The sequence below is a fragment of the Nerophis lumbriciformis genome, linkage group LG14 (genome assembly GCF_033978685.3).
Source record: "Nerophis lumbriciformis linkage group LG14, RoL_Nlum_v2.1, whole genome shotgun sequence".
Classification (NCBI taxonomy): Eukaryota; Metazoa; Chordata; class Actinopteri; order Syngnathiformes; family Syngnathidae; genus Nerophis; species Nerophis lumbriciformis.
The window spans coordinates 795,001-807,500 of record NC_084561.2 but is presented as its reverse complement, the minus strand read 5'-3'; the positions used below and the strand labels follow the sequence as shown (position 1 = coordinate 807,500).

General features: G+C 37.8%; 2 protein-coding genes across 2 annotated transcripts in view; one reads left to right on the top strand and one right to left on the bottom strand.

The window, feature by feature from the left end:
• The window catches only part of shc2 (SHC (Src homology 2 domain containing) transforming protein 2), a 69,582-nt gene that overhangs the window by 11,075 nt on the left and 46,007 nt on the right, over positions 1 to 12,500 (bottom strand). Inside the window, exons 3-7 of the mRNA XM_072914593.1 lie at positions 10,802 to 10,862; positions 10,556 to 10,675; positions 7,465 to 7,518; positions 7,353 to 7,404; positions 7,160 to 7,286 (exon numbers count right to left, since the gene is read on the bottom strand). Coding sequence (XP_072770694.1) covers positions 7,160 to 7,286; positions 7,353 to 7,404; positions 7,465 to 7,518; positions 10,556 to 10,675; positions 10,802 to 10,862 — 414 coding nt within the window. The remainder of the gene's footprint in view (positions 1 to 7,159; positions 7,287 to 7,352; positions 7,405 to 7,464; positions 7,519 to 10,555; positions 10,676 to 10,801; positions 10,863 to 12,500) is intronic.
• LOC140679389 (zinc finger MYM-type protein 5-like) lies at positions 5,119 to 7,140 on the top strand. The gene is made up of 4 exons (XM_072914594.1): positions 5,119 to 5,514; positions 5,766 to 5,849; positions 5,987 to 6,079; positions 6,224 to 7,140. The coding sequence occupies exons 1-4, from the start codon at positions 5,430 to 5,432 to the stop codon at positions 6,706 to 6,708; spliced, it is 747 nt and encodes a 248-aa protein (XP_072770695.1). The 5' UTR covers positions 5,119 to 5,429; the 3' UTR covers positions 6,709 to 7,140.

Sequence of the window (12,500 nt, the reverse complement as noted above, 5' to 3'; positions counted from 1 at the left end):
GGATGAAGAAAAGATGAGCGAGTGGTTAAGGGAAGTTTACGCGAAGAGGCCGGGTGGCTTTTTTCACGCAGCTCCGTCCATGTTGATATACGACTCCATGCGCGCCCACATCACGCTGGTTTTTAATATATTATTAAAGTTTGACTGACCTATCTGACTGTTTTTTTGACATTCCTTTAGCGCAGTTAGATGCGGCTTATAACACGGGGCGGCTTATAGGTGGACAAAGTTTTGAAATATGCCGTTCATTGAAGGCGCGGCTTATAACCCAGGGCGCCTTATGGTGCGGAAAATACGGTAGATACTTGTTTATATTGTGGAATGTCATGTTTCAGACTGCAATATTGTTCCATGAAGAAGACACTTGTTGTGTATGTATAGCTTGTGTATGCTTAGCCGTTGTGTAGCTACTTGCCTTTTACCCTAGGGCAGGGGTCGGCAACCCAAAATGTTGAAAGAGCCATATTGGACCAAAAAATACAAAAACAAATCTGTATGGAGCCGCAAAAAATTAAAAGCCATATTACATGATAGTGTGTCATGAGATATACATTGAATTAAGAGGACTTAAAGGAAACGAAATGAGCTCAAATAATGAGGCATAATATTGCTAGCCTAAATAGCATGTTAGCATCGATTAGCTTGCAGTCATGCAGTGACCAAACATGTCTGATTAGCACGTCCACACAAGTCAACAACATCAACAAAACTCACCTTTGTGCGTTCACGCGCAACGTTAAAAGTTTGGTGGACAAAATGAGATAGAAAAAGAAGTGGCATAAAACACGTCCTAGACCTAGAAAGTCGGAGAAAGTTATACACTACGGTGAGTTCAAGGACCGCCGAAATTAGTAGGACAAAACGGCGCTCGCCAAATTACTCGAATCAGTGAAGCATGTTTAATATAAACAGTGTGCTTTATAACAATTAGGGAGGTTTGTGAAACCATATTAAAACAAACAAAACAATGTTTTTCCCCTCATCTTTTTCCATTTGTCATACATTTTTGAAAAAAGCTCCAGAGAGCCGCTAGGGCGGCGCTAAAGAGCCGCGGGTTGCCGACCCCTGGCCTAGCATGTTTACCTTTTGTAAATGACTAATATAGAATAAATTGTGTGTTTATTGGAGGACATTCAGACGTTTACTGGCTTTGCACAAGTAAACACACTGCAGGACTGCTTTGTATCAAACATTCAATTAAATTATTTAATCAATTAAATTTATTCATCATATTTTTTATAGGCTCCAGCACCCCCAGCGACCCCGAAATGGACAAGTGGTAGAAAATGGATGGAATTAATTTTTACAAAACCCGCCTGAACACGCAGGGCCGGCCCGTGGCATAGGCCGTATAGGCAAATGCTAAGGGCGCCGTCCATCAGGGGGCGCCAAGCCAGTGCCACAAATGTTGGAGAAAAAAAAAAAAAAAAAAAAAAAAGTTGGTACTATTATTTCTAAATACAAAAAAATAATCCCACGTTAATTAAAATGCAAAGTAAAGCCTATTTAATAGAAATATTATTTGTTACAACATTACGCCCCCCCCTCACCCCGCACGGTGCGCCCCCTCCCTTCCCGTATCATGACTCTTTTTGGACGTCACCACATCAAAAAATCAACACAAGATGTCAAAACGGCCAAAAAAGTCAGGTGCCCAGGGAAGAAAAAAGAGAAAAGAAGAGGAGGAGAAACGAGAAAAGACAGAGGTAGCAGGTAGGTAACGTTAGCCTACATGAAATTATTTGTCTGTTACAGAATGTGATAGTAGCTGGCTTTTTAGCATTAAGCTAATGTTACATGATTCGGCAATTGCTAATCAATAAATAGCTAGTTCTGTTTTAACGTCGGGTTAATATTGTGGAGGGGGCTAAATTGTTATGGAAAATAATAATGTAACGTTAGGTAATTACAGTACTCCCACCTTACATTCCTCAGGGACATTTGTATTAGATCTTTTAAGCAGGTGTTTTTTGTTTACATTGTTATATTGCCTTCTGGTTAGCTAATGTTTGCCCTGCAGGTAATAGTCACTTTTCCACCCCTTTATATATTAGGTATGGTTGTAAGTAAAAAAAAAAAGGTCAAAGACAAAGCTATTCAGTTTCTTGTGAGTATATACACTTCACTGACGATGTGGGGGGGCGCCACCTAAAATCTTGCCTAGGGCGCCAGATTGGTTTGGGCCGGGCCTGTGAACACGTATTTATTTTTATACATTTTTGTATATTTTATACACACCTATTTATTTGTGTATGTGGAAACTGAAAGTATTTTATCCACATCATTCGATTATAATTTTAATTATAATAGTTTTCATGATGATTTAATTGTATGTGTTTTTATTTTTATTTTTATTATTTTTATTATTATTTATGTGCATGGATTGTACTCTAAAAATGAACTTGCCTTGCCTATTTTTTTTGTATTATTATTAATTTTTATTATTAAAAAAAAAAAAAAAATTTATTTTGGGGGATTTTAGATGCAAACTGATACTTGTTTTTTAATGCTGATTTTGGAGCGATATCCAATACTGCGATTACAGCTAATACAACATTTGTTCTGTTGCTGTTGTGTTTAACTGGCTGGAATATAAAGACAATATAACATACATCCATAAACGTGGATGCACATGCAAAAATGCAATATATTTATCTGTACAGTAATCTATTTATTTATATCTGCACCTTATTGCTCTTTAATCCTGCACTACCATGAGATAATGCAACAACATTTTGTTCTTATCTCATACTTGCCAACCTTGAGACCTCCGATTTCGGGAGGTGGGGGGTGGGGGCGTGGTCGGGGGTGGGGTGGGGCGTGGTTGGGGGCGTGGTTAAGAGGGGAGGAGTATATTGACAGCTAGAATTCACCAAGTCAAGTATTTCATACATATATATATATATATATATATATATATATATATATATATATATATATATATATATATATATACCACGAAAAGAATACCTACCGGAATTAATAAAAGGCTATCGATGCTGTCATCTAGCAAAGCTGAATTTGACCAAGCAACCCCCCCGTACCAAAAAGCCCTTGATGAAAGCGGATACAATTTCACCCTCACCTATGAACCCACGCCAAGAAACCAGCCAAAAAAGAACAGAAAACGAAACGACATCATCTGGTACAACCCCCCATACAGCAAAAACGTCTCAACTAACATTGGACACAAATTCCTCAATCTGATTGACAAACACTTTCCCAAAGACAACACCCTAAGAAAAGTATTCAACAAGAACAACATTAAATTGAGCTACAGCTGCATGAACAATATACGACAAATCATCTCAAACCACAACAAAACAATTGCAAATGAGCCGTCGGCCCCCAGACAGAGCGACTCCAAAACCAACAAAGCATGTAACTGTCGAAAGAAACCTGATTTCCCCCTCAACGGGGGGTGCTTACAAACATCAGTTGTCTACCAATCTAAGGTAACACGCAAGGACATTAACACATCCGACACATATGTAGGATTAACCGAGGGAGAGTTCAAAACCAGATGGAACAATCACAAGGCTTCTTTCAGGAACCAAAACCTGCGGAATACCACAGAACTCAGCAAACACATTTGGGACCTCAAAGACAATAATGTTGAATATTCAATAACATGGCAAATTCTTGCATCCAGCACACCTTACAATAGTGGTAATAAAAGATGCAACCTATGCTTGAAAGAGAAACTGTTTATTATTTACCGTCCAGACCTGTCATCCCTCAACAAGCGCAGCGAAATTGTAACAGCATGCCGCCACAGACGGAAACACCTCCTAGGTAACACATGAACCAATCACCACGCCCCTACGCCAGCCTGTACCCACCCACTCTGTGCCCTATATAAACCATGGTATGTGAATGCTCCCATTAAAATCTCCTGATGATTGAGGGAACCCCCCCTCATGAAACAGGCCTGTAGAGATGAAATAGTCTTGTGATTTTTTTCCCACACATACATATATATATATATATATATATATATATATATATATATATATATATATATATATATATATATATCCTGAAAACATGCAAACAAAACTGTGTTTAGATAATTGATACTTCAAACTTGCATAAATAAATATTAAGGAATATAACATAACTTGGCTTCTGAGAGCTTCAAAATGTAATGAATAAAATGCTAAAGTTGTTGATAAACAAGCAATTATTTTAATAATTAAAAATATGGTCATTTTAAATGAATTATGATCATTTAAAATTAATTATTTCAAATATGTTTATTTTAATGTATAATTCTAATGCCTGGATGCAATAAGGAGTCAGAAAAAATACAAATAAAAAATACAATAAATGTTGATGTTTTTAGCAAAATATAGTAAAAATTGATTTTTTTATTTTAATTTTTTATTAATAAATATATTTATTTTTAGGTAAGATAAACATAATAATACAATTTATCTCTTGTCTGGATGATTTAGTTCTTGTCACCCTGTTGTCATCCCGTAGTGAAAAAAGGCTGTCCTCAACTCAGGTCCGCATGGAGCTGGAGGGGGCGTGGCCTCCAGCTCCGGCTGAAAATCGGGAGATTTTCGGGAGAATATTTGTCCCGGGAGGTTTTTGGGAGAGGTTCTGAATTTCGGGAGTCTCCCGGAAAATTCGGGAGGGTTGGCAAGTATGTCTTATCTGCACTGCAAAGTTCAAATTTGAATGACAATTAAAATAATGTCTAATATATTTCTTCATGGATGATAAAGTCATTAATGGTTCTCCTTTCCGCTTTCTCATGCACTCCGAATCATTCAAGTTATTTTACGTCTGTCGGGTGGTCTTCTTGACGTGTGCAAATGTTAGTGTTTGGGTGGCCGATGTCTGATTGGTCGAGGGAGAAGTGTCCACACCAACGCCCATATATGGTCATCATTCCTGGGAGTCCAAAAGCGTCTAAGGAGAATATTCCAAGGGACAAAAAGGCTTTGTGCAGTACTTGTCGTCTCTTGACATTTGCTTTGTGACATTTGACATCGTCCCGAGGAAATACAAAGATTTTGCCCGCGTTTAACCTCCGACCTTTCCATCAGTGCCACACGTTTGCGTTAAGTTGACTCTACTTCCTGGCTCCTGCGCAGAGCCGGCCCAAGGCATAAGCGTACTAAGCGCTTGCTTAGGGCCCCGCGGCCACCAGGGGGCCCCCAAAAGCAATTAACAAAAATTTCTTATTTTTTATTTTTTGCATGTACGAGTCTGACTGATGATTTCTAAATGATCAAAGATATATTATTGTACAAAAACACAATTTTAGGTCAACAGAGTGCTGCTGCTGATCTAGGCCTAGTGATTCTTCCTGCCTCTCTTTAAATGTAAAACTGCCTCTGCTGCACCTGTGACGTTTGCAGCCTGCCGTGCAATGCCAGTGCGCACTGGGCATCAAAAGCGCAGATAGAGGCAAAACAATGTCACAAAAAAGGACATATCCTTCAGGTGCAGAAAAAAGGAAGAAGAAGAAAGTGGAAGAGGAGAAAAAATGCCATGATAAAGGTATGTTTGCATGACTTGGTAATAAAAAGTTTATCAAAGAGATTTGTAGCTGTAATTAGCTTTAGCTAGGTGACGTTAGCTAGCTAGCAATATGTTTTTAGCATCAGGTGCTAGCAATATGTTTTTAGCATCAGGTTACTAGTGAGATATGTTGTTTGCACAAATTGTTTGCAGCAGAGCACGGTAATTTATTTGAGTAAAATAAACATTATTTTTTACATCAACTCATAAGTTATGTGAAACTTCCCCAGGAGCATTGTTCAAATACTTTGGAGGCACAGAATCAGCCCAGAGCCAGTCCACATCCTCAGGCTCAACTGTGAGTGATGAATCAGGTGAGGAAAAGACTGTCACCATACAGTATACATTTCATTTCTTAGTATAAACATTACACTTGAAGGGAAATTAATGTAGTCAAAGTATCTCATTAATATGTGTGCCTATATGTATGTATGTATGTATTTCATCTTAGGTCCATCTCCATCCTCTACAGTGCTCTCTCACACACCTCCACCCTCTGTGCCCACTGTCCCCTCCATGTCTGAAACCACAGCTGATTTATCTAGTAAGTTAACTGCAAAACACCCTTTGTAATTGCTCATTGTACTGCAGAACATTCTGAGATTAATAATTATGTCCAACAGTGCAATTTAATGACCTTATAGGTCCTTCTTTTTTAGTCATTGTCTTTCTTTGGTCACTTCCTCAGCAACTTCCACCACAACGTCCCCTTCACACCATGGACCATCATCAGCTCCGCCAGTTGACCCAGCTGAGTGGCCTTCTTTCCTCTCAGATTCAGACAGGACTGAGCAGGTGATCAGAGGACCACTGTCTATTAAGGAGAACTTTTCATTCCCCAAACGGCATGATGGCCCAAGTTTTCATTATCATTATACCTACAGACAGCTAGTCAATGGGGAAAAAGTCAAGCGTAGCTGGCTGACTTATTCAAGAAGTAAAGATGCAGTCTATTGCTTTTGCTGCAAATTATTTTCCAAAAAGTCCTTAAAAGTGTCAGCCGAGGGACAGCGGGATTGGGTCAACATAGGTGCACTGCTGAAACAGCATGAAAACAGTGAAGATCATTGTAGCAACATGGTGAAATGGAAGGAATTTGCCTTGCGTCTTTCAAAGGGGCAAACTATTGATGAATTTAACTTCAGTAGACTGCGCTCTCTTTGTACAAAGTAAACATTAAATATGAACAATTAACTAAAAATATAAATTAGTAATTAAAGACTAATATGTACAAGACTGATGAGACAAGATGACACTTTTACTGTAAATACAAAGCTTTATCACTTGGACTGTTCAACCCCAGGCCACTCTTGTAGCTGAATGTTTTCTACATTTTAAGATTAGGAACCATATGTGGCACTCTGGACATCATTCGTTCATTCATTGGTATTATTTATGTTCTTAACTGGGCCACCCCCATATCTTTATAAATGACATGTCATTTGTAAAGACATGCCAGGCTGACAATAGGATCATGTAAACAACACTGCCAGAGCTGCAATGAGTTTATAGTAGGTGTGTGAATGATCAACAATCAATATTATTGGCAGAAATAGAGGGCCCCAAAATCAAATTTTGCTTAGGGCCCCATGGAGGCTTGGGCCGGCACTGCTCCTGCGCTTACCTGTCCAACGACGTCAGAGTCCTGGGCGGACTGTGCAGGTACTGTTTGAACTGCAGCTCAAAGGCTTGCCCGATGGTGCTGATGACGCTCTGGGCCAAACCATCGGAACATTCCAGAATGTGACACGCTGGCAGAGACGAGACATTCTGTGGTGACGGAAAGGATGACGGAATGTGCATTTTGCAGGACGTACCTCTCTGGTTGACCGGGTCTTTGGCCACGTACGCCACATAATCGGGTGTGTCCTGCTGGGTAAAACTGCTGGGTTAGGATCAGGGTTAGGATTAGGACAAGACTAGACTCACCATGTCTCCGCCGGAGGCGAACGAGATGGACTGCATGGGGTGGTGCGCCAACCTCTGGAAGACACCAGAACCACATCTTATACATGACTGACATCACACCGTGAGATATCATACGTGACTGACATCACACCGTGAGATATCATACGTGACTGACATCACACCGTGAGATATCATACGTGACTGACATCACACCGTGAGATATCATACGTGACTGACATCACACCGTGAGATATCATACGTGACTGACATCACACCGTGAGATATCATACGTGACTGACATCACACCGTGAGATATCATACGTGACTGACATCACACCGTGAGATATCATACGTGACTGACATCACACCGTGAGATATCATACATGACTGACAGGTGCCATCAAGGGCTGCTTCTTGGTCGCGCAATTCTCCGCCCAAACACCGGGGGGGGGAGCACTTTTTAGGGCACAACATAGGGCGTGGTTAAGATATATAGATATATAAAAAATACTTGACCTTCAGTGAATTCTAGCTATATATATATATATATATATTTTTTTTTTTTTTTTTATTACATATATATATATATAATAAATTATTATTTATTTATATATATATATATATATATATATATATATATATATATATATATATATATATATATATATATAAATAAATAAAAGAAATACTTGAATTGCAGTGTTCATTTATTTACACATATACAGGGGCGCCGAAAAGGGGGGGTAAAGGAGACGGATTCTAGGGGCCCATGATGGAGGGGGGCCCCTCTGATGATGATGAAATTATAATACAGAAAAAATAATGACACTGTGTTGGGGGCCCTGTAAAGATTATTTTCATGGGGCACAAAATCCCTAGCGGCGCCCCTGCACATATACACACACATAACACTCATCTACTCATTGTTGAGTTAAGGGTTGAATTGTCCATCCTTGTTCTATTCTCTGTCACTATTTCAGAACACGCACATTATACAAATATACATTGTAAAATCAATAAGAAAACGGGAGCTCTAATTTGGGAGTCTGAATTAAAGTAGAAGTTCCTATATAAACATTGCGTACTCACGTCGCCATTTTGTATTGATTACTGCGGCTGTGCACTGGATTCATTCACAAATACAAACTACAACTCACAAACACTTTAGAGTTAGGCTCCACCATCAGAATGTGTACTTAAACTTATAAAGATCACATGGATATTATTCAGTGAGTTGATTCACCAAAACTAACCTGTTATACAGGAGGAAAAAGCACACAGGACGTTTCAATTGTTCACAGACTGGCCGCGCTCATCAGAATGACAAGACACTTCCGGTCTGCAGGTGATAGCATTCAATTGGGAAGAAACGCCCTACTGCCCCCTACTGACCAATGTGAATACTGATAAATGTGGAATGACAGCTCCACATTATGGGTGGGTCACATATGCATGTACAGTAGATGGCAGTATTGTCCTGTTTAAAAGTGTCACAACATTGCTGTTTACGGCAGACCAACTGCTTTACGTAGACGAAATGCGGTTGTTGTGTGTTGTTGCCGCGCTGGGAGGACGTTAATGAAACTGCCTAACAATAAACCCACATAAGAAACCAAGAACTCACCCTCCATCATTAGCTGTTTATATTGTGGGAAAGCGGACGTTTGAACAGGCTGTCAACACGTCACTCATGTCCGCATGGAGCTGGAGGGGGCGTGGCCTCCAGCTCCGCCTGAATTTCGGGAGATTTTCGGGAGAAAATTTGTCCCGGGAGGTTTTCGGGAGAGGCGCAGAATTTCGGGAGTCTCCCGGAAAATCCGGGAGGGTTGGCAAGTATGAAGCGGAGAGATGACAGGATCTGCCCAATTTCCAGACGAACTCTTTTTGAACTATTTTACGAACTCTTTTTGAACTATTTTATGGAACTCTTTTTGAACTGACCTTTTCTGTGAACTTTTTTTGCGACCTTTGTCCTTTGGAAACAGCGGGGTGGCCAGGTGGTCGGGGAGGGTCCAAAATAACACGCTTTTGGCAGAGCGTGTTTGAACCTGACAGTACTGCCATCCAATGTCTTGGAAGTACAAATGAGACTCAAATTGTGTGTAATACGCACAATACTTACAGTATTAACACTTTGTAGGGGCACAACATAACCCATTCAGCTTCATGGATAAAGCTACTTCCTAGTTAGACAACGTACCATAGATAGTCGTGGAAGTGCAACTGCACTGCAAATGAGACTCAAAATATTTGGAATAAGTACACTACTTACAGGATAAACACTTGGTAGGGCGCAACATAACCCATTCAGCTACTTCCTAGTGAGACAAGATATCCGAGTTAGCCTGTAAAGTACTGCCATCTCATGTCTTGGAAGGGCAAATGAGACAATTTGTGTGAATGAGTGCAATACTTACAGTATTGTAACAAACAGTTCAGGGTGTCCCAAGTTACCGGAGTGTTAGGTAAGGAGAAGGAGTTTTATCCCTCCAGAGTTGCCGTAGGGCTGTGACGTAAGAGGTCTATAAGTGTGGAGATGACATTAAAGAAGTGGTGGAGACCGGACCTGCTCTCATGACTCCCATTTATTATTTTATTATTATATTGTATCAGTACATGGAATATGCGAACCCAGAACGCTCGGTTACAGTATAAACACTTGGTAGGACGCAACAAACATTCAACATAATGGCAAAGACTAGGGCAACACAGAAAATGAGACTCAGAAGTGTAAGAAGAGAAGATACAACAACTGGACAGCACAGTGGTCATTCTGTGTTGCAGTGGCTGCAAAGCCCCACTAGATGTCACTGTTTCCTTCACCTCTATTATACATTGGTTAATTAGCTAAATAATTGCGCATGAGCAAACTTAAATATCTCACAATTCATTCCTCGTGTTTTTTGTTTTTTTTGTTTTTTTTTAATTAATGGGATCGCTTTGCTGTGGGGCAGTCCTAATTGTGCCCTATGAAATCTGCCTAGCAACAAGCAGCGACCTATCTATCAGGTCCTCCTGCCTGTATCCTTTTACAGTGCATGATTAATTGATTAGAGGAGGATTATATTCACAACATCTGGCCAATGGAGGCCACGGTGAGGATGACACGTACCTGTCGGGTGGTTGGAATGAGCAGGCCCAGCCCGTCGATGGAAATATTGACCGCGATGCTCATGCCGGCGAAGCGCAGGTTGCTCTTCCCCATGATGGACTGAAGAGCTTTGTTCACGGCCTGGAGGATAACAGTTGGGATTTGTAGTTGTTGAATAAAAAAATAAAATAAAATAAAAAAATAAATATATATATATATACGTATATATAAAAAGCTTAACATTAGGAAGAAAGGTTGACGACCGACCTTTTTTCTCCAGGCGCCTTTTCCGCCGGGCACCGCGTCGCACAGTCTGTTAATGGCCTCCCTTGGTCAGAGAAAGGTCAGAGGTCAATTCACAGCAAAAGGAATGAAGTTGAGAAATGATGGAGGTTAACTAGTGGCTTTTTTTATTTGACTGAATTTTGTTTGCGTTTGAATTTTTTTTTTTACATCCAATTATGCTGACGATTTTGTTGGAAAATAAAATGTATAAAATGTCAGTGTAAAAAATGTCAGTTTATAAAAATTCAGTGTAAAGAAAAACAGTTAATAAAAATTCAGTGTAAAAAAATCAGTTAATAAAAATTTCATTGTAAAAAAATCCCTTTATAAAAATTCCGTGTAAAAAAATTCAGTTTATAAAAATTCAGTGTAAAAAAAAAACAGTTAATAAAAATTCAGTGTAAAAAAATCAGTTAATAAAAATTTCATTGTAAAAAAAATCCCTTTATAAAAATTCCGTGTAAAAAATTTCAGTTTATAAAAATTCAGTTTATAAAAATTCAGTGTAAAAAAAAACAGTTAATAAAAATTCAGTGTAAAAAAAATCAGTTAATAAAAATTTCATTGTAAAAAAATCCCTTTATAAAAATTCTGTGTAAAAAAATTCAGTTTATAAAAATTCAGTGTAAAAAAAAAACAGTTAATAAAAATTCAGTGTAAAAAAAATCAGTTAATAAAAATTTAATTGTAAAAAAATCCCTTTATAAAAATTCCGTGTAAAAAATTTCAGTTTATAAAAATTCAGTGTAAAAAAAAACAGTTAATAAAAATTCAGTGTAAAAAAAATCAGTTAATAAAAATGTCATTGTAAAAAAATCCCTTTATAAAAATTCCGTGTAAAAAAATTCAGTTTATAAAAATTCAGTGTAAAAAAAAACAGTTAATAAAAATTCAGTGTAAAAAAATCAGTTAATAAAAATTTCATTGTAAAAAAAATCCCTTTAGAAAAATTCAGTGTAAAAAAATTCAGTTTATAAAAATTCAGTTTATAAAAATTCAGTGTAAAAAAAAACAGTTAATAAAAATTTCATTGTAAAAAAATCACTTTATAAAAATTCTGTGTAAAAAAATTCAGTTTATAAAAATTCAGTTTATAAAAATTCAGTGTAAAAAAAAAAACAGTTAATAAAAATTCAGTGTAAAAAAATCAGTTAATAAAAATTTCATTGTAAAAAAATCCCTTTATAAAAATTCTGTGTAAAAAAATTCAGTTTATAAAAATTCAGTTTATAAAAATTCAGTGTAAAAAAAAACAGTTAATAAAAATTCAGTGTAAAAAAAATCAGTTAATAAAAATTTCATTGTAAAAAAAATCCCTTTATAAAAATTCCGTGTAAAAAAAATTCAGTTTATAAAAATTCAGTTTATAAAAATTCAGTGTAAAAAAAATCAGTTTAGAAAAATTCAATTTAGAAAAATTCAGTGTAAAAATATCAGTTTATAAAAATTCAGTGTAAAAATATCATCCATCCATCCATCCATTTTCTACCGCTTATTCCCTTCGAGGGGGCGCTGGAGCCTATCTCAGCTACAATCAGGCGGAAGGCGGTGTACACCCTGGACAAGTCGCCACCTCATCACAGGGCCAACACAGCTAGACAGACAACATTCACACTCACATTCACACACCAGGGACCATTTACTGTTGCCAATCAACCTATCCCAAATATCAGTTTATAAA

Bases quoted from the DNA above. Each gene is read 5' to 3' on its own strand.
- LOC140679389 (XM_072914594.1), top strand. From the start codon at position 5,430: ATGTCACAAAAAAGGACATATCCTTCAGGTGCAGAAAAAAGGAAGAAG. The intron at 5,515-5,765 runs GTATGTTTGCAT...AAACTTCCCCAG, and splicing joins GAAAAAATGCCATGATAAAG to GAGCATTGTTCAAATACTTT. The intron at 5,850-5,986 runs GTGAGGAAAAGA...ATTTCATCTTAG, and splicing joins AACTGTGAGTGATGAATCAG to GTCCATCTCCATCCTCTACA.